The sequence below is a fragment of the Simochromis diagramma genome, unplaced genomic scaffold (assembly GCF_900408965.1).
Source record: "Simochromis diagramma unplaced genomic scaffold, fSimDia1.1 OVJJ01000618.1, whole genome shotgun sequence".
Lineage (NCBI taxonomy): Eukaryota > Metazoa > Chordata > Actinopteri > Cichliformes > Cichlidae > Simochromis > Simochromis diagramma.
Window position 1 is genome coordinate 6,226,763 of NW_024387423.1, and position 27,989 is coordinate 6,254,751.

Genomic DNA, 27,989 nt, shown 5'->3' on the forward strand with positions numbered 1-27,989 from the left:
CCTGCTGCTGATTTGGCAGCTGCACATCCATGATGCAAATATCCCATTTCACTGCATGCCAAAGGTCCTCTACTGGTGACTGTGGAGCCCATTAAAGTACAGTGAACTCACTGTCATGTTCAAGAAACTAGTTTGAGATGGTTTGAACTTTGTGAGCCTTATCCTTCTGGAAGCAGCCATCAGAAAATGGGTACACTAAAGGCATGGACATGGTCAGCAACAACTGTTCCAAAAAACAAACAACCCCCACCCCAAAACCAATCCCCCAAACTATTATACCACCTGCCAGGTGGTGGATTAAGGACAGAGCCACACTTTCAACTTTTTTATGCCAAATTCAGACCTTACTAGAGATGGCACGATACCACTTTTTTATGTCCGATACCGATATCATAAATTTGGATATCTGCCGATACAGATATGAATCCGATATAGTGTTTTTTAATCAACAAAACTGTTTTTTAAATATCTTGCTGCATTTTGTATAAGTTCATACTCAAGTTTAAAACAACAACTACACTAAAGCTATTCTGTTATACCTGTATGCAAAAAAATATATTTCATAGTTCAGCAATACTGATCAATCTAATAAACTTAAACCTACACCATCCTCCCTATTCTGGTATTTTAAAGAGTACTTAGCGTAAATATTAAGCAACCTAACTAATAGGGTTCCAACTCCCAGCAACAACAAAAATAAATAAATAAAAAATAGGGAACCACCCCTCACGCTCCACCTCATGATGCTTAATCGACGTAATCAACCTTAATTTGATGCAGTGTGAAAAAAATGCACAGAAATCAATTATTTTTCAAGAAATATTAAATAGATTCAACATCTTTCTTCAACAAAATTGCAGACAGCACAGATGGTACCTTCCCAAAGGAAAAAGTACTATAGCTTACTAGGTTATATTAGACTTAATAGTTACTCTATACAGTAATTGACTTCTATTCATTTTACATCAAATTAAAACTTTGGGTGTAAGATTTGGATAATTATTTATTAAAAGCTAGACATTTTAAATGAGAATAAGAAAGAAAAGTATGTCTTTGTGCCCCTTTTCCCTGTTAATGCCCTATCGGCCCCCCTGGCTAAACTTTGCTAGATCCGCCCCTGCACAGTTACCAGCGTCAGCTACGTAGAAAAAGATCCTCGAGTAGAAAGTAATATTAAATAAATTCTAACAACAGTTTATCAAGCTTAAACGTGCTGCTGTTGTTCAGCCGCTGGTTTCCTCTTTCTGGTGCAAAGTGGGCCAAAAGCAAACAAGAGACACTGACTCGCGACAGAAAAGCCGATCAGCTGATCATTAAGCAGTTTCATGATTGAAGTAGCAGCAAGAAGAGGCAGTCGCTTGTTCAGCTTAAGGCAGGAATGCTTTACAAACATTCAGAGATGGACTTACACACTTGCTTTACTTCTCTCGGGATAACTTTGTCGGAGATGAAATGCCGGGTTGCTAGCGAAGCTCCAAATGCTATCCAGACCACCGACAGGTCCCGCATGCCACAGCCGCTCTATCACGTGATGCATACTGCTCCGACGTGCTAACGTTCTGAGGTGAGTTACGGCGTGTTGCAAGTTTTGTGAGGTGCTTTCGTGATATTTAATGGATCGGATTACATTTTTTATTTTTCTCCGATATCCGATCCAGTAATTTAGGTCAGTATCGGACCGATACTGATACGTAATATCGGATCGGTCCATCTCTAGACCTTACCATCCAAATCTTGCAGCAATCGAGACTCATCAGATCGGGCGATGTTTTCCAATATTTTGTTGTTCAAAATGCAGCCTCATTTTCCTATTAGCTAACAGAACGCTGTGGTCTCCTCCTGCTGTAGCAGATGCTCTTCTGCCGGTATTGTCTGTTGCATTCTTATCAGTTCATAGCGGTCATCCCATTCTGGCATCAACAAGGCATTTTCACCCAGAGAACTGATGTCCACTGGATATCTTCTCATTTTCAGAAGATTCTCTGGAAACCTTTGCCAATTCAAAGTCACTTAAATCCTCTTTTTTCCTCATTTTGATGTTATTTCAGGCAATCTTTTAGGAAGGATCAGATCCTGAGTGCTTATATTAAGTATAGTAATTATCATTCTTGAAATTGTCAAATATCTAAACTACAACACAATGCTGATTTGTTAACTGTGCCCCTATGTTCTCTAATGAGCAAAACAAGTGTTTTGTGTTAACAAGCAACAATAACCAGTTATAGCTACTGTGCAAAGTCAGCACTTTGCACAGGAGTGTTTAAGCTTTATAACACCCTGCAGTGTGCCAGTAAAATGCAGGGAAAAGTTACAAAGACAATCAAAGATTCAAAGCCTGCAGTCCTGGATACATGGTCTGCATCCTTCACAGTAACTCTGCTACTCTTAATACTACTTTAACAGATTAAAACAAAGTGGAGTTCAGCTCCTAAATTCACTCACACATTACCTCTTCCACCCCCACTCTCTATCTCTTTCTTTCACTGAATTGTTCCTTGATTGTCTGTCTGTATTGGAGCATTTCATTAGACAAATGCAATAAACCAGAAGGCCTGCTGGATAGCTGGATTATCATTGAGGAAGCACTTTCTCGGATAAGGAAAGCGAAAATTAATAAAGAAAGTTTTCAGACAAACTTATTAAAATGCTTTTTTTTTCCTTTGTCTCCCCCCTCTTTTCTTAAATGGTATGTAGCTTGTCAGACAAAGCACTAGAAAAAGAAGTGAAGAGCCACAGCCAGAGAGAAAACAAATTAAAAGGAAACTACAATTTCTTTTTTAAAAAAAAGTCCTGAAAAATTCAAGTGAAGAGAAGATTTGTGCTCTTGGCAGTGATTAAAACACTCAGAAGCACTGGCTAAGCGCTTCTGAGTTCTGAATCAAACTCTGAAAGAAGATGAGAGGTATCCAACGATGTATTTGTTCTCCCCCCCCCTTATTTCATGTTACATGTAAAAATGCCAAGATACATAAGTGTAAAGGAAGCTGCCGTTTGAAAACTGGTGCAGGAAAAATACCATCTAATTCGTTTCATCTTCATGAAAACATTTTTTGAGAAAATGCATGAAAAAAGTATAAATGCAGGATTTTAAGGCAAGAGCCACAACCGTACTCTCAACTTCATTGAATTGCCATAAAAGTCAAAAAAATGTGGCTGTCATACCAGGGTATGTAACACTTGTAGTACTTTATGAAAGGAGCAGAAATTTTGACGAGCTGGTAGATTTGCTGTATAACGGTTAAGCTGTCTGTGTCCGCCCACACCTTCCGCTGGCCTCGGCTATAAAGTTCAAGAGGAGAGAAATACTGGTTTACACTTCAATAAAAGACCTTTTTCATCAACTCTGCTCTTCTGACTACATCAGTCTCGCTGTAATCCAACCATCAAGGTCAAGTATGTGTATGTGCGTGAGTATGTGAGAATGACTTTGTGTGCTGCAAGAAGGCAAGTTTAATCTCAGGGCAATCAAAATAAAGGAAAACAGCATTAGTGCAACTTTCCTCCACAACTTTGAATATTTATTTTTCCTAACTGTGATTCAATCAGAGTGGCCTGAATGAAAAGTGTTATTTGGGTCAAAGCACTAGCATCTAATCTAATAGTTGCACTTCCATCATTTCACTCTTAAACATTCACACCTACTTTCCTGCACAGATCATTTTTCTGTAAGAGGCCACTGAGCAGCTCTAATGGAGTTCTGGGGTTTCATTTTCTCAAGGACTCTGTGCAGTTTAAGTTAGCTTAGCTCTTCAGTGCCAAACACATGTTAAGCTAAAATGCATACTTCTGACCTTATCTTTAATTCTCAGCATGTCTATCAACTTTTTAAAAACAGAAATACACTTAGACACCAAATGCATACTTCATTTTCACACAGTCTACACGAGTGACTGAGCAGCCACTAGAGGATTTTTTTGCCCCAATACAAACACACAAACATGTGTACACATCTGCCAGTTGTGTGTTTTGTGCTTTCACATGACACCATTTCATCCTGATCAATGCCTTTGTCCTACAGACCCAAAGCTCAAAAGCTGTGGCCTGTTGCCATGGTTATCTCTATTTGAAACCAGAGGGATTAACCTCTGTTTGGCTTGGGAGAGAGACAGGAAGATAGAAAAAAATGAGACAGAGGAGCAAAACGAGAGGGAAAAGGTGTAGGAAAAACAAGGAGTGAGAAATCCAATGAGTAACGAAACAAGCCAAAGTGACAATAATAAACAGAGGGCCAGAGACACAGCAGTGTCCATTAACCCCCCAAAATATGACGTGTTGTTTTTTCCCCCCCAAAGTTTTCTGCACCACAGGGAGTATAAATCAACAATCACACTGCTGTTGGGTTGTTTTGATTAAGTAAAAATAACTGAACAAACACTGGGTACCATGAATTGTTTTTTCCCCATATTGTTTTTTAAAGCACATGATTCAAACTGGTTTTTTTTTTTTTAATAGAAAGGACTGGTGTACCTGCAATACCAGAAACATAATCAGCACTATAATGTTACAAGTGACAAAACATAAAAATAAATCTGTGACTGACTTTATTTACATCTGTAATACTGCCAACTTGATCCCCTTAAATTTTTTTTTGGCCCAGCTCTGTTGATTTGGGCTACACAGAAACCACTGTCACACAGCACATTTCAAAACTAAATATTGGGATTCTCTCACTGAGATGTTGCCTTTTCATTTTCAGTTGTTATGCTTTGTTGTGAAAAGCAACAAAAGCCATAGATGTTACACGCTCAGAAAAACATAGTACAGCAAATGATCCTCTTTCTCAACTTCAAGAGTGAGAGTTTGAACCAAGGGCTCTGGCTGCAGAGTGTCTGTGTTACAGACACAGAAAGCACATGTAGAGACATTTAATGGAATTAATGTAACATGGAAGCACAAAAAAGAATTTCAGCTGCAGCCGTTTTGCATCAGGAGATGGGCTTTTGAAGATGCAACTTCATTTGCAGTATGTGGTCGCTGTGAAGATGCGTTTTCAGTGTGTGTTGCTGAGGAGCTAGGATGAGAGAGTAGAGATTTTCTCGCCATCTTTTGATGTCGGGACGAGGGCACAGTGGGGCCAGCTGACAGCTTGTTGGGCCAAGGTTATTTACTTTTAGAAAGGGAAAACCAGCCTGAGTCAGCAAACACTAAAGGGCAGTCACACATACGCACATTCACACACACTCATGCGAAGACACATGCACATACAGATGAACATGAGCATGCCTATGTACGCGCATCCCACCCTTGCCGAACTACAAACCTACACACGCAGCACCAAGAGTTTAAATAGTCTCATCACAGGAACACCATTGAGAAAACAGCAGTCTAATTACCATCATATCCTCTACCAAGGACACCTCATGATGGCAAGCTCATACTCATCTATTCATTTTACATGTACAGACCACATCCTCCCCTCTTACAAAGCCATTATGCCTTAACAAGGGTTCTTAAACCCTCCCAGTCCAAACTGAGCAGGTTTAGTGTCCTCTGAGACAGAACCTTGTTAAAGCTGCGTCATTAGGAGCAGCCGCAACAACCTGGCCTGTCTTCTATTTCAGGGGCATTACCCCAAATTGTGCATGTATAGGATCTGATAACCAGGAATAAGCAGTGAAATAATTAATAATAACCCCACTACCAACACTCACACTCCACACACACACACACAAAGGAAAAACCAGAAGCAATTACATATGATTTATTATAATAGTATGCATAGCAGCAGAGAGCCAACCACCCTTATATTTAACATTCATAGGATGAGCCAGGAATTTTTACCCTCATGCTGAACTTTGGTTGCTAATGTCCAATTTCCTTTCTCTAGTCAGAATGTGAACGTTCCTGAAAAAGGACAGCCAGTGGCTGTCATTAGGATTCTCAAAGTTCTTGACATTATCAATCATTTTCATTTTTAGTTGCACCCTCAAATTAAGCCAGCCAAAGGTCATAATGATGGAGTCTGGTCATACGGCTCTTTTATACTGAGCAACATTATTTATGTCCTTAGCAAGCATTAACTCAACTTGGCACATTTACAGAACTGATTATATCAGCTTTAATATAAACAAATTCATTGACATTTAATATATCAGTTTGTCTGTACTGAAGTTCCACCTCTACAATCTATTTGCATTTTGTTTATATTTGCATCCAATATAAACCTGAAGCATTTGGTGTGTATCTAGAAAAAGATCTTGAAATGAAACCTGGGGGACATCCCATGTTAAATTGCTAACTTTTTCAATAAACTAGAGATACAATCAAACAGATGACAAGGCTCATATACTTTCAGTAAGTAAAATAAGTACAATTTTGTTTCTATAGGACCTCATCAAGATAAATATCAAAGTCCTTCATACAAAAATATTAGAAAAAAAAAAAGCCTAAAGTAAGTATAAAAATGTGGTTTTAAAAAGAGATGCATGCTATCGAAACACATTTTTGTAATACAAAATCTATAAATCAGATCTCAAATCATGAGGATTTTGCCATAAAAATACAAACCTCCTTAAGGAGTTACAAATAGACCCTCAATCAATCAATTTTCCTGTAGACTCCTGGTGGAGCATAGGGCCGCAACAACACCACGCCAACGGACTCTGTTCTGGGCCGTTCTCTTCAGCTGGGTCCACGTCATTCCGGCGGCCCTCACTTCGCTCTCGACAGATCTTCTCCATGTCTGTTTGGGTCTCCCCACACAAATAGACCCTGGATAATTAAAACTTGTGACATCTTGATTCTGTTGTTTTCGTTGCTATAGAGGTATGCGGTATCACTACACCAAGATCTAAAGAGCTCTCTAAGGCCTTCAAAAATAAGCTCTGTCTAACTTTGAGTCTGGCAAGTGACCCTCCACCGCCCCACTCTTCTCTGGAACAGACTGTTTGATGCCTAAAGAAGTCTACAAGAACAGAAAAATTTGGTCACACTAAACTGCAAGTAACTCCCAGAGTGCAGATCAAAGAACTTTTCAGTACAAGAATGTCAAACCGGCTGTGAAGTATGGCGGCGGAAATGTTATGCCGTTTGGGGTTGCTTCATTGCATCAGTACACAATCTGCAGTCTGATTCCATTACACAAAACAGCTTAACTATTAAGCTTAAGTGGAACTTGAGTTTTTACTTGAATAATAATAAGAACATTAGTGCATCCTCAAACACATGGCGAAAAGAAGAAATAGATAATCATGGAATGACCTATTGCAATGGAAGGGATTTAAGAAAACTTGTGTCAGGGACACAAGGATAATTCTACAAAACTCCAAGCAATCATTCTGCTAAGTGGGCAATACTCTTTATCAATGTTTTTGCTCCAGTCAAAATTGGAGAAGATGTTAAACAGCTTAAGTTTGCCTGAGGGATATGCAACGAGAGACAGATGATGCAGACGAAGAACAGTTTATGCAACAGGAGCGAAACAGACTGCACAATAATAAATGTTGACTACGATGGACTACCCCCCACCCCACCCCACACACACACGAACGTTTCCATATATACATACATATAGATCATTTTTTATTTCTATAAATACACACAGAATTACAAGTGCATTCATTATTATTAAATTTAGCCAGTTTTCACTGTAGTGTTGTTTAATACACAACTTTCATCTCGCTTTCAAACATGATGTTTTTCTCAACTGTCCTAACCAATGGCTTGAAAAGAGATACTAGCATATATTTGGAAAACCCTTTCAAATTAAGTGTAGGTCATAAATCATACGTATTTATAACACTGTCAACAGAAAGATTAAGATTTCTTTAGGTACTTGTTATATAATTGTTGCTAACAACCCCACTCACACTACACCTAGCGCCATACAATTCACTGCAATTTATTATGTATAGTTTAATTGGAACCTTGTATTACAAATGTGGTGGAGTAGCTATAACATATCTAAACCCTCCATGTGTGAAATTGCACATAGTAAATAATCATTAGAAAAATACAACAGGACCAAGAGCTGAGGTAATTAACGCAATACATCTCTAGCATACAAGTTCCATTATTTTCTCTGAAACCACAAATCCTTCATCTGAGTAAATGTTACAAGGACACCCAACTCAAATGTTATCGTCCCACTGAGTGGTCATTATCAGCTGTAATCAGTCTCAAAGATATCGCCACCAGGTAACAGCAACTGGTAAGCATTGCAGGTGTCCAACTCAACAATCACCACAACTCTCTGTGCACCACCCTCTAAATCAACAAGCACAAATGACTTCAAGGATTTCAGTGAAGCGATTTTTCCAAATGAAGAGGCAGGATGGAGATATGTAATTGAAATGAATAAATACTTAAAAAATAGATAAGTGAAGAATAGTCAGACTGCATGGCAGAGCGAGAGGAAAAGGCTTCATTGGTTTTCAGTGGGCATGTACAGACTCAGACGTACTAAAAGGTTACAGCATTTGATTTGTGATATTCCACTCTAAAGGCTCTGTCTCTGTCTGGAGGAGCAGTTTGGCTACTGCTGTCCACAAAGTTTGATCGATGGCTGAATTATGCCATCGGATTGCGAACCTAGCCGACTATGCTGTCTGCCCAATGACAAACAACGAACGTGCCTGGCCACCAATAACAATGAGAGATGTGAGGACCGAACAGCCAATCAAAAAATAGAAGCAATAGTGTCCCCATAAAAAGGGACCTTTCACACAGCCTCTCTCACTGCCATTAATATACTTCACTCATATGTATTCCACTGAGTGTGTGGGGAAAAAAAAGATTGTAAATGCAGCGCCACCCTTTTCTTCCTCACACCCTCCTTTTCTGCTAGCCTTTTATTTCCTTCTTATACTTCCTCCCTCTCAGAGTTCAGGCTGCCCACTCCACATATACTCCATCTCTCTCCACCCTCCCTTGCTACAGTTTGGGCTTCCCACTCCCTCCCTCCATCAATCACCGCACGCACCCTCCCTCGCTCCAGCAGCCCACTCAAAGGCTAATTCCACAGAGGGAGAAAATGTGAGGATAGGCATTTTATAGTGTTTTCCAGTTATCTCCGTCCTTATAGAGCTGTTCTCAACCCAGCTCCATCAAACCAAGCACCACCCCCACTCTCTAGCTGCCTACTCCATCCCTCCTGTGTTCATGGCAGTACTTCCCTCATTCGTCTTTGTTTTCCGTTCTCTCGCGGGTAATGCTGGGGTGAAACCAAATCTGAAGGGTTTTTCTTAATGAGCCATTCAGTAGTTGAAAAGCATCTTACTCTAACAAAATGACTGAAAATTGCTTGAAATGTATTATGTAATTCCTCTAAAATAATATAATCTCACATGTTATTGCTGTAGCTGATTGCGTTGCATTGCTGAAATATGAGGCTATGAAGATGTAATGCTTTCATTCACCACCAAACAAATCGTGCATTTGCTTGGGAATCCATCCTTTACTGACTGTCTTCTTAAACATGACAAACTTCAAATTCATCCCCAACCTGTACTGATGTTAGCAAACATGATTCATATGGGCCTGATTCCATTTCCATGACGCTCTCGCTCTATTTTAGTTCTCTTTCAAAGTGACTCAGATTTACTACAATGTACTGGCTGCGTTTATAAATCAGATGGCAATTATTTGCAAATCATCAGAGTCAGATAGTGCTTGTTTAGAGACAAGTGGCCTCCCACCTGTGGAATCGCTTTGGTCCACAAATACTTGCAATTGGTCACCAAATGTGAAAATAAATCAGTGCAATCAGTGGCCAACCAACAATTTATCCCAGTCAAAAGCACCTTGCTATTCTTTTTCTTGGCCATTACACCAGCTTCATAGTGCAGCGGTTTGTACATTTACACAACAGGCGATAGATCCCAAGTTTGAGAATAGGAGGAAACAAATCCCTAAGAAGGTTGTGTCAGGAAGAGCATGTGTTGTATGGAGCCACATCAAAAATGTGGCTCCATCTGCTGTGAGGAAGGTAAGATGTCTGGGAAAAACCAAACAAAAACTGTGATTGAGCCACCAGCAACCATCTACACTTCACTCATGATGTCAGGGATGCAGGGATCTGTGGAATTCATGTGATAGCTACTGCTGCCCACAGAGACTACAAAACATATAGCAAATTAAGAGTTATGAAGCTAATAACTTAACAACCAGGGACTTTGATCTATACATACATATATATGTACACACACACACACACACACATTTATAATGCCTCTTCAATTGCCTCATCAAAAGACCTATGGAGGACTCAGTACAGAACAACCCATGACAGCATTTGCATTATCTAAGCCGCAGCATTTGGTGTAAGCAGCAACAAGTTTGCCAAAAAAGAAAAAAGTATCCTCTGTTTTTATTGCCTGCTCTGCCATCTCAAAAAAGGCAAGCATTTTACTGATATTACTTTTGTTAATGAAGCATTTATGAGCCAGGGCCTTTCGGAAGAATGCTTTTTGGCTGCATATTGCACAAGCTCAATAACCTCAGGTCCTTGCAATCTATCCTTTAGCGGTACTGTACACTGAGGAGGGAGAAAAAAAAAATGTCACGAACGGATAATGAGTCACTTATGTTTTATTAACATCTTCAGTGTTTACCATTTTTGTTATTTAACTAGAACGTTGACATTATACAGATTTATAAAGGTCAAAAACAGTATACATGTTCTCGTGTACTCTTTATGCTCATATACTAAAAGACTTCAGTTCTGTTTTCAGTACTCTAACATTTACTGTTGTGCAAGTAATCTTTTTGATGGCATAATACACAACTTAGTAAAGCAGTAAAATGAAGAAACTGTTATGTGTCACTAGGAATTATCATGATTACTGTAATGATGAGAAATATTTTTTCATTAGCAATGCAACAGCGGCGCATTAATCACCCAAACACCTATATTCATCTTCATTTTCCTCTCAGTCTCCCTGCCTCTCACGCTCTCTCCCCCATCCAGTCCATCTCTTTCTTTTGTTTTCTCACTTATCCACTTAACTCCTACATCTCTCTCCCATCACCCTCTACGCACACTAACATAAAAAGACACATGCACATACACGCGCACACACAAAGCCAAGGGATGGTAATGCAGGGTTAATATGATTGGAAAGCAGCTGATGGTTGTGCACATTCAGGCCAGATTACATTTAATTCGATTGGGTTTCACTCACTAGGATCCCTCCCATTCCTATTTTCCTTTCTGTCCTCCTCCTGAATGTCCTCTTCCTGCTATTGTTTGGCTGGGGCTGTCAGGTCTAACAAAAAGACCATAAATTCAGCTTTATAACATCCTTAACCACTCAGATCTGAGCAACTTGCAATGCAAGTTGATGGCATGTTTTTTTTTTTTTTAAAGAATGTAGAAATATAGTTGATATCTCTGAACACAAATAGAGAATCCAAATACATTTTGTTTAACTGCACAGAGACAACCTTCTTTGTCATAGCTGTGTATTCAAAAATAATCTACATAGTTTATAAAAAGAAGAGTCCTCTAAAGAGATGGGTCACTTCAGATTTTACAACAGAAGAAAGGAACATTACCATTATCACCTAGCCCAGAGTTTTCAATTTAAAACTCTGCTTTTCAGTCACAGGCTGCTCTTTACAAAGCAGAATAACACCAACATTTACATTATATGTGCTGGCTGGTGAAAGTATTCAGGTGTATTACTGTATATCTGGCTGACAAAATAAAAAATACACTCAAACAAATGGCTGAAAGAAAAAAAAGAAGAGGAAAAAAACAAACAGGTTAAAAATAAGGTGACATGGTTTCCAGAAACAAACGGATAACAAAGTGATAGACAAGCAGGAAGCAGAGTGGGGGGAAAAAAGAAATGCTCTTGTCTTCCTGTGTATGTGTTTTTGTCTGGTTCATCTTTATTTTATGTCTCAGTTGGTCCTGCTGGCCACCTCTTCCCATCACTAACCTCAGCTGTCAGACACACACAGACAGCCACATAAAAGCAGTACACATGCAAGAAAGCTTGCACACACCGTTTATATCAGTAAATAAAGTCCGGGGAAGCGAAGGAAGAAAGGTAAGAAAGAATGAAAGAAAAAAGAAAAAAAGAGGCAGATAAATGACAGTCAACCAGTGTCGTTAACTTTACGAGTGCCCGTTTTCTTTCTACCCTTCACACACTGTCCTTTCTCAACCCTGTAACTAACGACTCTGGAGGAGGCATTACAGCACCTGCTGCACACATACACACACGGTTTGGGGGGGAACGTACAACAGAGGAAATGGGGAGTGTGTGTGTGTGTGTGTGTGCGTGCGCGTGGATGCGTGGGGGGAGCAACTAAACCAACCCCTAAAATAGGATTAAAAGGTGGGATTGGGGGTTAAAAAAGAGAGAGAGAGAAGTGAATACAAAGACAGGAGGTGCCAAGGACAAAGTGGAGGGGAGAAGAAAGAAGGGAGAGAATAAGGGAGGGAGGTGTGAAGTGTCACTGCCAGTAGTACCATCTCTCTAATTAGCATAGTGACCTTGGCCCTGTGTAACTGTTATTATATACCCACCCACCCACCCACACACACACACACACAGGGGCTTAGGTGATTTCGTGTTTGCAAAATAAAATAATGCCCTGATATGAATGTTAATATTCAATACTTTCACATTGCTGAATGTTCTTACAGGGCTACACATGCTTTTCACAAAACATTTTGTAGTGCATAAAATGCAGAGAAGCACCGATTCACATATTGGTTAAAAATCAGAGCTAGAATCTAAATCATTCGCTGTACTCTGTGTAATAATCTTAGGGGGATTCAACCTACAGATGCTCTTACAAAAAGAAAGCAAGAACGAGGCTGGGAGACAGAAAAACTAACTGTGAGTGAGCTGGCGAGAGCGTGAGGGAGTACAGCTGTAGAAGTAATCATCTTTCAGGTCAACAGTAATTACCAAGAAGACTGAGGAAGTGAGTATAGGACACGCACATACACACAGTTTCTTGTCTCTTCTCTCATCTTGGCTTGCTGTGTTTTCTTCTCGTCTCATTTATTTCACAACCAAAACATGCACCTGCTACAAAAGAAGATGTCAGTGCAAGCTGCAGGGTTTAATGGATAAAGGTTTCTCGCAGTAAATCCAGTTATATACACACTAGCAGTCTAATCTTGCTTCAACTGTGCTCTAATTAATTCATGAGTGATGTCAGGAAGTTACTGTAATCATGGCTAACACGGACTGCTTACACTGTGACATATACTGCTGCTTCCAGCTCTATTTTAAGCTATTTCCAGCGTCTTGCCCTAAATGCAACCTCTCAGCACAAGCCCCCTACATCTCTTACATTATCTGTCATGCAGCATGATGGTTCCCGTGTTTGGTTTTCCTGCTGCCCATTGATTCGTTTCTGTCGTCTGTCATGTGTATAAACCTGTCTGACATTTCTGATTCGTTGTCTTGACAGACCAAACTGCTGGTTCGGCATTTAAACAAACACGCAGATAACACTAGGGATGGCTATAAGCATTATGTGGTGTAGTCCATTTCTCTTCTGAGCTCCTGTAGGCACAAATGCTTACATCTATGACATATCATCTCGTCTCCCGTGTAGATTTATTTGTCCAACAATGGCTCTTAAAAGTGTTTTTTTTATACAACACAACTTTTAACTATTTATACCGTTGCAGAGGAAGTTAAGCAAAACCTAGATCCTGGGATCTGTAGATTCACAATCATGTTTGCCTTTTCCTTTTTTTAATATAAAGAAAGGAAAAGAGAAAAGATATTTTAAGAACCAGGTCCACAGATAAGCAATTTCCATGCTCTTCTTGTCTCTACAGATTCATTTTTTTTATTCATCCTTCCAAACAAGGTCAATGATATAGTACTTCCTCTCAAAACCTATTCTATCGCCAGTTACTATGTTCAAGTCTCTTCCAATCAGTTTTAAAAGGCAGTAGATCTCATGCTTTTTACTGTATCAGAATATAGTAAGCCTCTGTGCTTCCTGGTAGCTGGGAGTAACTATAAAATAAGAATATAAAGTTGTGAGATATAATTTTTATACTGTATAGGCTGCATAGATCACTAGTAGACTTTGATACAGGTAGGAAAAATGTACGTAAAGAGCTTCAGGGAGCATCATGAAATATCCCACACCATTTATGTTCTCAATATGGGATTATAAGCCTGCCTTTATTTATCTGAACAAATGCTTTCAACACAGAGTATGTTTTCAGATATTTAAACGTAATATGCATATGGCATGCTTGGCTAGATTTATCTTTGCAGATTGGATGCTATGACATTTAAGGCCAGCACTGGCTCAGTAGTGACGCTATCCAAACATCCCGAAACCCCAAAATAGGTAATATTTGTCTTAGATGTTTCATCCCTCTTTAAAACAAGCTGATCATCTCTCTCTCTCTCTCTCTCTCTCCGCCCTTCACTTTGGCTGAAAGACTCAACTATCTTGCAGATTAGACGCAACATCAAAGCTTACCGTCTCAGCTAGCCTACACAAAATCTCATTGTACTGCTCTAAGTTTTCAATTGTCAGTCTCTCTAATTTAAAAAAAAAAAAAAAAGTTTCTCAACTTACAAAATGTTCAAGGTTAGGCTTGAGATGGAACATCCTCCATCGGTGTTTTAAGACTGTAAGATTTATTTACTGCTCACTGATCTGGGAAAGTTATGTGGGACGTCAGCAGCTCTTCTGCATAATTAGTTCATGAAACTGGAAGAAGTCTGTAATTTCATTTGAAATGGACTCTTTGCCCTCCGTTCCATCCCTCCAGAGAACTCAATCTCAATCAAGGAGTCGAGGGTTCTCCCCTCTATAACAGCTAAACACATCAACCCTGCTCCTCCCTATCCCAATACCCCCCCACCCACCACCCCTAAGCCGCTACGAACAAAATAAGAGATGGAAGTCTAATGAAAAGAGGTTTAATAGAAGAGCAAGGCAAAGGTGGCTCAAAGGCTTGCTGCTGTTTAATTCAATGGGATGCTCTCGGTGCCTGAAGACTGGCCTATTTTTAATTGCACTCCTCTCTCATTTAGAAAAGGAAGTATGCAGCAATACAGCTTTAATGAATCTGAAAACAAGACAGGCTATTCACTGTCTCTCTGTCTTTCTCTCAGGCAGGATAATGTGATTGTGCTGGTTAGGTCCAAGTTTCGTCACAGCATTGTTGTCCTCTAACATGCACACATGCGCACACTGCAGATTAACCTGCATGCTTTCCTTAAGAGAAAAGAAAGATGGGCGTGTTCCCTGCTACTATACAGTCTTATAAGATATACTAATGTAAGCATATAAATTTAACAAACACCCACTTTCTCTAATCTCATCTGTCTTTCACACGCGTTTCTGAAAATAAAACAGAGCATTACTAAAGGGCCACATAAGACCAAAAAGCAAAGAAAGATTGTGGAAATGTAGGAAGGCAGTCAAGCCTTAATCTGCGTCATTTTGTTTGCTTGCCATGAAAAAATTAACTCCAGGACTAATTCGATCAGTTATCTCAAACCGACTCAAGCAAACCTGCACCTGTCAGTCTCGAGTCAACCCAAAAGTATTACTCACGTGTAAACCAAGCGGTCACGGCAAAAGTTTTGATCATCTCATTTATGTCATCGCAAGCTATTAAAAAAGTAATCTCACCATCTATTATAATCCGTTTTCTTCAGGAGTTACAACACCACCTCATCAACACCAACACCGCCAAGTTAATCAGACCACAGACTGGAGCGAGTGACGGAGCTTACCTTTGCCATCTGTGCCTGGACTCCGCTGGCTTTGAGCGAGGCCACAGCCTTCTGAGCTGCTGCAGGGCTGTCGAAGTCCACAAAACCATACCCTGTACACACAACAGAAGTAACACAGATGCAGAAAGTGTCAGGAAGATGGAGGATGGTAAGGAGGAAAGAAAAAAATGATAAAAAAATAATCAGGAATGGGTAAAGTTCTGAATAGTGCTGAGGAAGCTCACTACTGATTTCTATCACAGACCTGAGGCTGTGTTTTCAGTGCATTAATGCAATAAATATGTCGAAATATAGCCAGGTCACGTATTTAATGAAAGCTGCTAGTTCTCCCTTTGAATGCATTTTTGCACAGAAGAAAACTGGTGATACAACAATAACTATACCATGTTTATGATCCATGTTTTTGTAATGATTTTTTAGTGTATTTCAGTGCAACGCAGCACAGAAATACACTACTAAAAGCTGCTCACTGTAGAGTCTCTGTAGATTAGTTATGTGAAAAAGAAAACTTCGACAGCGCTCTGTGCAGGTCTGTGAAAAACCAAGTTCTTCAGTACCTTTCGCAGCAACAATTTGAAGCAAACAGTTTCTATATCACCATCAGTCTCTCACATCTCTGTGGAGGAATTTTGGTCCGGTGTTCTTTACAGTGTCTTTCATTTCACTGTGGTCCACAACTGTTTTAAGGTCCTGCCACAGCATTTCAACCAGGCTGAGGTCTGGACTTTGACTAGGCCATTGCATCACCTCGACTCTTTTCTTTTTCAGTCATTCTGTTGTACATTTGCCGCTGTCCTGTTATATGACCCAGTGTCACTTAGGTTTAGCTGATCCACCTCAAAGGAGGGAAGCACCGGGCATCTCACAATACCTTACTGCAATACTTCACTCACAATCCAATATTATTGTGATTTTTAACAGTTCTTGATATGCTGAGTATTATAGTATCATACGTTTATCACAGTGCTCCAAAGTTGAACTTTGTTAGTATCTGTTTTATCCAAGAAGATAAAGATCTCATTTCAGTTTTGTCTCATTTTAGATTGTCAAGCACTGAACCAGCACTGTTTTAAAAGCACGCCTTAAACGTTGCCATAAGACAGACAGTCTGCTATGGGTCTGATATGAGTCTGTAATTGAATGTGGTCAAGTTGGCAAAAAAAATGCAGTTTGTTTCTGATAATATATCAATTACCTGTGATAAACTGAGAATTGCATATCCGTTGTTGTCTATGTAGACAGAAATTCATATTTAACAGAAATTAATTTTGGTCTCCTGGTATTTACACTGTAGCTTGATACTTAATAGATTTTCCCCTGCCCCTAAAAGTCAATATTGAAACTCACAGAAAATAAATCAAAAGCAATGTGCAACAAGGGTTGTTACTGACTATGAAGTAGATTATAGATCACAGGTTATAAATGAAAAATCAACCAAAAAGCTACTGTCCAGCAAATAACTGACATTTGTTATGTTATATAAATCTGTTGCATCTGTTTTTGTTTGATGAGCTAAAATATGCCAAGTAACACTGGGTGTACAGTTACTACATTTTCAGTTGAGAGAGGATCCTGTAACTTACTGCAGTTTGGGAGAAATTGTCAGGTTTAATAATTTTTTATAATGAAAGTAAAATTCTACATTGAAGAAAAGTGTATTGTATGTGTATGCTGTCAGTTACATTTCTCAGAAAGGAAATTTAAATATGCAAAAAAAACAAAACAAACAAAAAAAAACTGTATTTAAAAGGTCAAATTTAACATATAGAATAAGAAAGAAAGAATAAAATAAGAAAAGGTTAAATAACCCCATGATTCAGAAATCAGAATTATCTTTAAAAAAGCTGGTATTTCTAATTACTTCCATTGTATTGTATCCGACTTCTCAAACAAAACACTAGAGATACATACATATATTCTTAAGTAATGATCAGTATTGAATGTCTCTGCATTATATATAAAAGACAAACTCATGCAACATACAATTACTGCAGCATTTGCAACAGCTAAAGTTACCTTTGCTCAAGTCAAATTAATAAGTTAAAAGTAAAATGTACAATGATATCCATTTAATTTGAAGCTCTGTGAATCTAGATTGACTAATGAAGGAGCACACAAAATAATCTAATTTTCTTTTACTGGGTATGGGGCCGAGTTAAGTGAGATGTCAAAAAAAAAAAAAAAAAATGGAAAAGGAAAGAAAGACTTCTGTCTTCAGTGTGTCAGACAGCTTGGATGCAATTGCGTGAGGCATATGTGAACAAAACTGTAAAATGCTTGTGTGAGTGATTTTGACTGTATATCTGTACGAAACATGCATGAAGCCCGAGAGGGGGAAAAAAAGGGGGGGGGGGGGGGAAAAAAAAAAAAAAAAAAAAAAAAAAAAAAAAAGCACAAAAGCCTTGAAATTCCAGCTGCGGTATGGAGTGGGCTGCATGTTAACACAGTTAAATGATCCACATTTCAAAAGCCTCACTTACCACAATCCTAAATGTAAACATGATAAGAACGCTGGAAACACGCATACGCCTCATCCCTAACATCTGTTGTTGTCTGTCTGTCTGTTCCAGGGTTTGGAAATGCGCTCCATTTTGCTGATAAGCAGATGATATTTTATTGTTCAAAGGCAGCAAGCTGCTTTCACAGCAAGATCTGCACTGCACACACAAATATTTATACTGTTGCTAATGAGAAACTCATAATTTAGCCTAAATAGGGTTACACAAACACACATTCAAGTTCTTCCTGTGGAACACACACGTGATGTGCACACATTAGCCTCTGTGGCAAACACAGATGGATAACACAATATATGCAGGCATGCAAATATCCACGCTACCTACAGCAGTACTGACTGTTTTTTTTTAATCTATATTTATTTAATTTGTGCCACTCTGAAACAGTTCCACTAATTGAGATTGCGCACACAGTATTTGTCAGCTGTGCATTAGGGATGCTTTCATTTTATTCCAGGGAATGTTGAAAAGTTCCATATCAGTTCTCACACTAACTATAATGGGTGCTGCTTAATTTTGGAGTGTCCATTTAATTAGTGGGGGGAGGAAACACAAAGCAGATGTGAAACTGGTTAAGTCAGTCACCACTAATCCAAATCTGAGACCCTTTGTTCGACAGCACATCTTCAGCGTCATCAGCATAGCACAGCTGTGTTGATATAACTGGAGCTTCAAAGTGCAGAAATGACAACTACTTAAAAGTAAATGCCAACATTTGTAAATCAGAGCTGTGTGTAAAATGATTTCACTCACTAGTTTTCTGATTAACTTAGATCTAAACACCAGTGAGTTATTATACAACATCTTTACTTTCAGCCTTCACTGTGAAGTTAACCACACGTCCATGACTGTGATGCTTTTGTGCTGACAAAATGTGTCCAGAAAGACAAACACCTGCCTGAACACTCACGCATATCGAGGCCTGATAAAATCATGGAAACACGACTCCTTCAAATTGAATTCATTTAGAGTAGCGCAGTTATCGAGATCTTTTTTTTTTTTTTTTAAATCTCATTTGTGTAATAATTAAAAATGAAATTCATTAGATTTGTTTATTATCACAGCAGCAGGTAGCTCCACAGTATACCAGATCTATATAAAAACCCACTATTAGTAAAGTGTGGTCTTAAAAGCCTTATTTGGATCCATCTGCGATAATATATAAAAAAAAATGTTAATATTTATTTGTGTCACATAATTTACAGAATTATTGCACAAACCCTGTGAAAAACTGAGAAAAAAAGAATAAGTTATCATACATAAGAAAAATTGTGTTTTTAGTGCCAATTAAGCTGGTGTTAATGATTACATCTAATTCCTGTTTCTTGCATTAATATGATGATTTACATTCGATTTCTTAACCTATATATTATGTTTTATATATAATCTATAATTTATGAACTAGTATATTAAGTAACAGTAAATTAGTTATGGTAGTAACATTAAACAGATAAAAGAAAGCAACTTGGGTGTAATCATATTTACAGCATTCAAATACCAGACTGATCTGTAATGTAACCAACAGTCACTCCTTGAAGCCGTTCTGTTTACAGTGACTTACTGATCAGCCGAGAGGCTCATATCCAACACGTTCTTGTGCTAAAGTAGCACAAGAGTGTCTGTCTCAGGAGCCTTGTACGCGCTCTGTAAATAAAATACTGAGTTGTAGTTGTTGGCGTGTAATCTTGCTCTGCCTTGCACATTTAAGTTGGTCCTTACATCTAAAGACATCAGGGAATTAGTGTGCATTTTATTCTCCTAGCACAGGTGTGTGTTGCTCAGCCCTGGCACCATTCACTCTCCTATAAGCAAGAATGATGGAGACAGTTTTTTTTTTTTTTTCCTCAAAGTGCTCATCTCACTGACTGGTTAGGTTTGACAAAACATCAGCCTTGAAGAGAATGTGCCATTTGTTTTGAATCTATTCATCACTCAAGGAGAGTTCTCTGTTTTCTGAACATCTATTTGGCCTTCTCTCCAGCGAGGTCTGAGGTCAAGTATCAGTGACAGAGTGCACCCTAGAAGCTGGTAGGGATTCATTGTCTTCCTCAAGGACACTTCAGAAGCCTGGACGCTTGTTGAATTGACGAGCACATGCCTGCCTTTCATGCTGATGGACAGTTCTGCTGGTGAACACCAAACTTCTTTCCACTTTGTAATTTGTAAATCATACAATACAGTCATGGTAAAAAGAAAGTACCCCCCCCCAACAAAAGAGCATCTCAATTCTAAGGTTTTTACATAGCAGGTTTAACATATTAAACTGTGTCGTTACTCAAGTAATAACCTAAGTAAAAATGACTCTGGTAGAATAACAGTTACTTGACTAACTTGAAGTAATCCTTTTCTGTACTAGTCTCTTGCATATTTCTGGAGGAATACAGTTTCAGGTTGAGGTCTGGACTTCCACTTCTCCACGGAAAAACCTTTTCTTTTTCAGATATTCTGTTGTAGATTTGTTGGAGTCTTTGGTATCATTGTCCTTTTGTATGACCCAATTTGGAACAAGCTTAAGCTGTTGGACATTTGACCTCACATTAATATCTTGAATATTTTGGTATACAAATGTTTATGGTTGACACAGTGGCTGCAAAACAAACCCAAATCACCACCACTGTGCTTGACAGCTATTATGAGGCGTTAGTGGTCATATGATGTTCTTGATTTTTGCCCAAACAAATTATTATGGCCAAAGGTCTCCACTTTGACTTTAACATTTAACATGCTAACTGAGGCCTGTAGAGACTGAGATGCAGCTCTTGGGTTTTTTGCAGTTTCTATCAGAATTGCACAGTCTGAGGTGAATAGGGGTGAATTCGGCAGGTCCACTCCTAGGAAGATTGGTGACTCTGTTGAATATTTTCCACTTGTAAATTTTTCTCACTGAAGATTAATGGATGTCAAATTGTCTGGATAATTCCCAGATTGCTAAGGCATCAACAGTTGTTTCCTTGGCACTGCGTACACACACGCAGAGATCTGAATGCTCCAGACCAGCAAACTACTTTTATAGGTGTGCTCTCACTTACTGATGATCACATGATCAATTCCAAATGATTGTTTAGTCTTAGTTTCTCTTAATGAAAGCAGCATTTTGGTTTAGGTTTTTGTTAAATAATTACATGTGTAAGGACCATGTTATTTTCACTATGTCCTAAGATGCCAAATCTTAACTGAAAGACTGTGTGCTTTCTATTCAAACAAAATGTGAATGTGATTGAACACATGTTATAAGTCTACATAACAAAAAATGAAAATCTAAAACATTTAATCATTCATGTTTGTGCACTTGACCCTCTCCTCTGTGGTCACTCCAACAAATATTCCACTTGTGATAATACAAAAACAAAGTGATAAAGCGCACACAAACATGCACAAATGGATTCATAGACACCGATGGAAGGGCAGATAAATATGAGCATGAACACACAAACACACACACACACCACTAGATTCAATCTAATCTCCTGAGCTCCCTGAGCTCCTGGCCTTGGTTAGCATATTCTAATGGCCCAAGTACACAAGGAAACACAAGGAACTCAAAGAAAGAGACGAAGCAATGGAGGAATTTGGGGGTTGCAGTGAGATGGGAAGAGAGGGCAAGCGAGAGGCACAGGCAGACTGAATTTTAAGGGGGGGGGGGGGGGGGGGGGGGGGGGGGGGGGGGGGGGGGGGGGGGGGGGGGGGGGGGGTCTACTGGAGACACGGAGACAGTGAGAGGGAGGGTGCTTGCTTTAGGAAATGGAAGTCCTTTACAATCTAGTGGTTTCCTCTCCCTTCCTCTATCCTGTGCAGCATACACTCTCCCTCCCTCAGAGATCCCGCTAACAACAAAACTGCCAGTGTATTTAACACCGAGCTCCCAACAAAGCATAGGACTCTACAAACATAATACTTTTATTTCAGAGAATAAAGTAAAACTTTTATTTTCTTTGTTTACTTAAGCAGTAATTCTAAAAACAGTGCATCTCATTTCATGGCATCAAACAATATATTTACATTGCCCTGAAGAGGAAACATCAATTTTTCAGGGATAAAGACCAAGAAAAACATCACAGAAACTGAGATCACATGGTTCCCGCATGACAGCAAAAGTATGCAAACTAATCAAACTGTGCGTCTCCTCGGACTGCAGGGGAAGATGGCTTTATTTATGTACCTGTCTCTTTGACTACATTTTTCATGCTTTCTGGCTCTCTGCATAGTCTTCCTGAAAAGAAAAGGCTGTCTGCTAAATCATCAGTTTCAAAGGGTCTCCTTCCTTTTCTGTCAGCCCCAGTTTATTTTTACCCCTCCCTCCACCTCTCTGTGCCTCCACCCATCCATCCCTCCCTTTCCAAGAGAGCTCTCTGTGCCAATTTGTACTCTCTTAGTCACGCTAAGCACTTATCTTGTCCCTACTGAATGCCTTTGCAATCAAACCAACACTTATCCGGTTGTAAGGCACTCTAATGGCCGACTGATAATGAAACTCCTTCATTGTGAGTTAACAACTGGCTAAAAGATGTATGAAGTCTACATCACAAGCAGCGAAATTGCTGATGAGAGCCACAGCCTGTAATCGCCTATGCTGCTGCAGCTAGTGTATTATGGTAGACTGTGCATTAAATATTGTGCATCAGTTCATAGCTTGTTGTACAGCGATTGCATTCTGAAAAAAGTTTCTCTCATGTTTAGTTTCCATAGTCATGTCTGCAATATAACTAGGACAGGGTGGCAAGTTTTCAAATGTAATTTTTATTTATTTATTTTTTACAAGGAACAAAGACACCAGCTTCGTGTATGCTCTTACCTCCCATGCTGACTATTACAGGCAACGAGCTGCGTGAACTTTTCTCTGGATTGATTAGTCAACAGTACCAAACAAAATGTGAGTGAATGTGATTAAAACAAGCTGTCAATTTGTCTTCTTTGGTCTGAAGCCATTAACTGACGTTGCAAAAAAAATCTGACAGCTTGCAGACTGTTCAGTCACAGTCTGACTTTTATTCATATTAGAATAAAATTTTATTCACTAAACTTTTTATCTGACTTGAAATTGAACCCAGAAGAGAAATAAAAGTCTGTGCAGTTACAAATTCTGGACTAAATATAAAACCCACATAGTAATAGGGTCCAACCTCAGCCACTTCATTAGGTACACCTTATTAGTAGTGGGAAGGCCAGTTTGCTTTTATAAATGCATCAATTCTTCACTGGGACAGATTCAACAATGTGCTGGAAATATTCTACAGAGATGTGATAGCCCCACACAGTTACTGCAGATTGGTTGGCTGCACATCCATGATACAAATCTCCCACTCCATCACATCCCAAAGCTGCTCTATTGGATTGAGTTCTGGTGACTGTGGAGGCCATTTGAGCACAATGAAGTCATTGCCATCTTCAAGAAACCAGTTTGGGATGATTTGAGCTTTGTGACATATCACATTACCCAGCGGGAAGCATCCATCAGCAGATGGGTATATTGTGGTCATAAAGGAATGGGGCATGGTCACCAACAATACTCCGGTAGACTGTGGCACTGAAATGATGGTCACTTGGTACTAAGGTGCCCAACGTGTGCCAAGAAAATATCTTCAACTCCATCACACCACCAACAACTAATCTGAACGGTTGATACGAGGCAGAATGGATCCCTGCTTTCATGTTGTTTATGCCAAATTCTGACCACATCCCCTAAATGTCAAAGCAGAAATCGAGAGTATTCAGACCAGGCAACATCTTTCCAATCTTCTATTTGTTTAAAATGTAACCCGAGTTTCTGTTCTTTCCTGACAGGAGTGGTGCATGGTGTGGTCTTCTTGCACATCTGCTTTAACATTCAATGTGTTGTTTTAGGTTTAGGCTGCCTGTCTATTAGCTCAATATCTGGCTATTTTCTCTCTTTTAGACCACTTGCTAGAAACCTTAAAGACAACTGAATGGAAATTCCTAGAAAACTTGTCTGAACAACAACACGACACTTAAATCACGTTTCTCCCTTTTCTTCGTAAAGCATCTTTGGGTCCAATTTCAGCAGATTGTTTTGACCACGTCTGCATGCATAAATGCATAGAGGTGCTGCCATGTGATTGACCGATTGGATACGAGTTGATTAGCAGATGCACAGGTATATTTAATGAAGTGCCAATGAGTCAAAATCGACACCATGTGGCATTAATCTTAGTCTTTTATTTTATTTATTGCAAAGAAAAGTCAACACATAACTGTTCATTTATTCATTTTTTTATCTTCCCATGTGGTTGTTTAAAACCCAAGTCACAAACATATTGTATTAGCTGAAACAGCTTTTCCACAATGTTTTTATAATAGGTGTAAATCTATATTGTGGACTACTTTCTACCATGGATTGATACATAGCCGATGTATTTGAGCATCAGATGTGCACAGGTTGGAAACAGAGTGTCAGCATCCATTAGAGAGATCTCACCCAATATCGTGGCTCACTGACGTGCTCCTAACAGCATTTTTATACAAAAGTACAGCACTGGTAAACACTAATAAGCTTTAGACTTTCAAATAAACTGTGTTTGCCTGGGATTGGTGAGCAATGAAACCATATCATCACCCATATCCTGGAAATATAATTGAAAGCAGAAATTACGTTTCGTTTTCCCATTTAATTTGTAAGCACTCGTGCAGTACGATCAAAAATGATAACTTTTCCATACTATAAAGAAGCATGAACACGAAGACATAATTGGCAGACATCACAATTATGAACTGGAGGCCATACTGAAACAGGTTTTGAAAAACTCATTTCACAAAACACCAATGACAAAAATTAATGAGCCGAGAAAGAATAACTGATAACTATCACTGGACTTATAGAATTTTCTTCCCTTCCTTTGGCTGTGCTGTAAAGCAGTCAGGAAAGGCATTTTAATATGCGCTCAAGACTCCCAAGCCATATTTGATTATGTGGTGGTGAAGCAGGTAGCAGCAAGATGAAGTTTAAGATTTACATAACTAGCCAATTAGAAAGATTCAAGATAATGAGCGAAGTAAAAGACTTTCCAGAGGAGCCTTACTGAGATTTGGTTTTCCCATTATTATGTTAAGACAAGCAGGAGTGGAATCAAAATATTTTATCCTAAGTAATCAGCACAGATGAAGACTTAAAATTCACATTAACATTTCTCCTATCAGAACCAATCAGACTGGGTTTTCCTTCACTCACACCGTCCAACCTGAAACGGTGATTACAGGACATTTGTGCTGTTGTCCTAAACCGTGTCAGGATACCTTTGAGTACAGCTCTGACAGATGAGCAGCAATCATTCTGAACGCACGCTCTTGTGTGCCTCTTCAAAAGCAGACTACTACAATCATATTGATTAGTGCTTTGTTCAGACCACTCTAACAATCAAGCAGACCCTCATCAGAGGACACTTGAGTGAGCCCCGTTTACCGCAGAGACGATTTGAAACATATTGTGTCTATTGTCTGGTGTTCTCCATCCTGATTTTGCATACGACAACAATACCAACAGCTTGCTTTCAAAATGCGCTCAACTCTGAGTATCATTAGAGAGCAATCCTGAAATCATCATCACGGTGAAGTTAAGCAAAATAGAGATTCTCTAGAAGTGCGTCATTACGATAGATTAAAGGATAACATGGCCTTTATAGTCAGCGGTGGTGTGTTCTCCAGCACATGGACTTACACTGTCGGTGTTTAAGTAAAGGAAATGGTCTCTATAAATAAAAAGACTTAAATATCAAATCTAGATCTGAGGTTGTGAAGTAGAGTGCAGATACTGCATCCTTGCAGAAACAAGTAGAATGAAACTCACTCACCTTTGCACTGATTGGTGTTTTTGTCCAAGATGGCCTTTGTAGAGACAATTTTCCCATATCTGCAAAACAAAAACAACAACAATGTAATATTCTGATTTGCTGCTGGCCCATTTTTAACATCTGGAGCAATATTAGTTATTTGAGTCTTGGGTAAATATTTAGCTGTGCTGCAGGCAGAGCTGCAGGGTTATAATTCTGGTCTATCGTTGAGTCACAAGTTTGGTCCAGTCAAAGGAAACAACGCAGTGATGGACTACCACAAAATATGTACACGAAATGGTCACCACAGGATGACTTGCGTCAGAATTATTAACAAGATAGACACACAACCTCCATCCAGCAGATGGAGGAACAAAAAGTCCGTCCCTCCGTCTGCTCCCTCTACCAACTTTTAATGTCTCCTGTCCGATTCACCACCTTACTCTCTTATGTTTGACACCTCTGCCTCTCTCTTTGTCTACTTCCTTATTTTCCCCCCACATCCCACTTCTATTCTCGAGCTTTCTGTTCTTGGGTTCTCAGAAAGAAGTTAATAATGTTTCTTATCAGACCAGTCTTTTAGTGCTCAAGGAAAGAGGAGAAAGAAACAGACAAAACCCAGAAAGAGGCTGAGAAGGTATGAAGAGAGAGGATAACAGAGACAGAAAGGAAGGTAGAGTCAGAAAAAGACGAAGACGGAAAGCTTGAATTGTTGAGATCAGCCTGGATCACTGCCTGGCTTTGTGGATGAGACTTTTAATTAATGTTTTCACACTGGTGCACAATGACTGACTGGCTGGCTGAGTGACTATCAAACAGATTGACACTCTGCCCGACAAGCTCGCTGACTGGCTAGCAGACTGGCTGATAGCCCCAGGTAAAGGATGGAAGTATATTCCCTCTTCTGTTTGAGAGATGGAAAAAAAAAAAAAAAAAAAAAAAAAAAAAAGGGAAACAATGAAGGTAGAAGCAAAAACAACTCAATGGGAAAACAATGCAGAAGCTTCCTAGCAAAGGAGGTGAGAAAAGCAGGGGAAGGGTTGGAGAGACTAAGGAATGTGAAATAGACAAGGAGAGGGAGAGCAGTCATTCAAAAGATAAAAAGATACTAAAGGCGAGCAGGAAGTGAGATAGTCTGGGGGAGATGGAGAGATAGTAAGAGGTGTTTAATAAAGAAGCGATCATTTAGTTGTCAGCATCAGGAGAGTCTCTGTCAGCCAACTCTGTCATTAAGAAGAAGAGAACCTAGTCTAGCTCGCCTGACAGCCTCATATCAAACTCTATTGGGACAGGAAAAAAGGCTTTAAAGGACTGCTATCACACCTAACATGACAGATGAGCAGCGTATGATCTCGCAATTGGCAGAGAGAAAAATCACTGTTTTTGTCAAAAATCAAACATTTGAACAACACTCAGTTTTCACACATTTTCATTCCTGCAATTTAAATCTATATCTGAATGGTATTTACAAACCCGCTGATTGTGATGGGCTGAAATCAAATCTGTTTGGCTGATACTATTTCTTTCCCAAAAGTCATAGCTGGTGGTAAATAAGGTCTTTGGCCTGTGGCTGGTGGAGCCAGCCAACGGCTGCAGACGTGGAAAACACTCTGAAGAAAACAAGGCTAATCGCCCACACGTATACGCAACGGCAGAGATCAAAAAAAAAAGAAGAAAAAACCTACACCAAAGCAGTAATCACACACACACACTACACACACCATCTGGCAATAGCAAGACCAACTCTCAGTGACTTCTACATCAGCATGACTCAAGTGCATGTGACCGAACACTTGAGCATGCAAATACTTGTGTAGGTGTAATTACGTGTGTGACAGAGTATGTTTGTGGAAGTTTGAATCCATGTCAAAGATCTCATACATCATCCACGTGTTTTGCCAACTTGTTTTTCCCAGCAGAAGAGTGAAACATATCCAGACTCTGGACAGCGGGGGTGTGGGGGGATGGGGGTGCCTGGGTAGTTACACTATGAATCTTGAAGAGGAAAAAAA

General features: G+C 39.3%; 1 protein-coding gene across 2 annotated transcripts in view; it reads right to left on the bottom strand.

The window, feature by feature from the left end:
- LOC120722043 (RNA-binding motif, single-stranded-interacting protein 3-like) overlaps positions 1 to 27,989 on the bottom strand; it is a 167,923-nt gene that overhangs the window by 51,153 nt on the left and 88,781 nt on the right. For both annotated transcript variants that reach the window (XM_040012778.1, XM_040012776.1), the window contains exons 3-4: positions 25,999 to 26,057; positions 15,681 to 15,772 (exon numbers count right to left, since the gene is read on the bottom strand). In XM_040012778.1, coding sequence (XP_039868712.1) covers positions 15,681 to 15,772; positions 25,999 to 26,057 — 151 coding nt within the window. The remainder of the gene's footprint in view (positions 1 to 15,680; positions 15,773 to 25,998; positions 26,058 to 27,989) is intronic.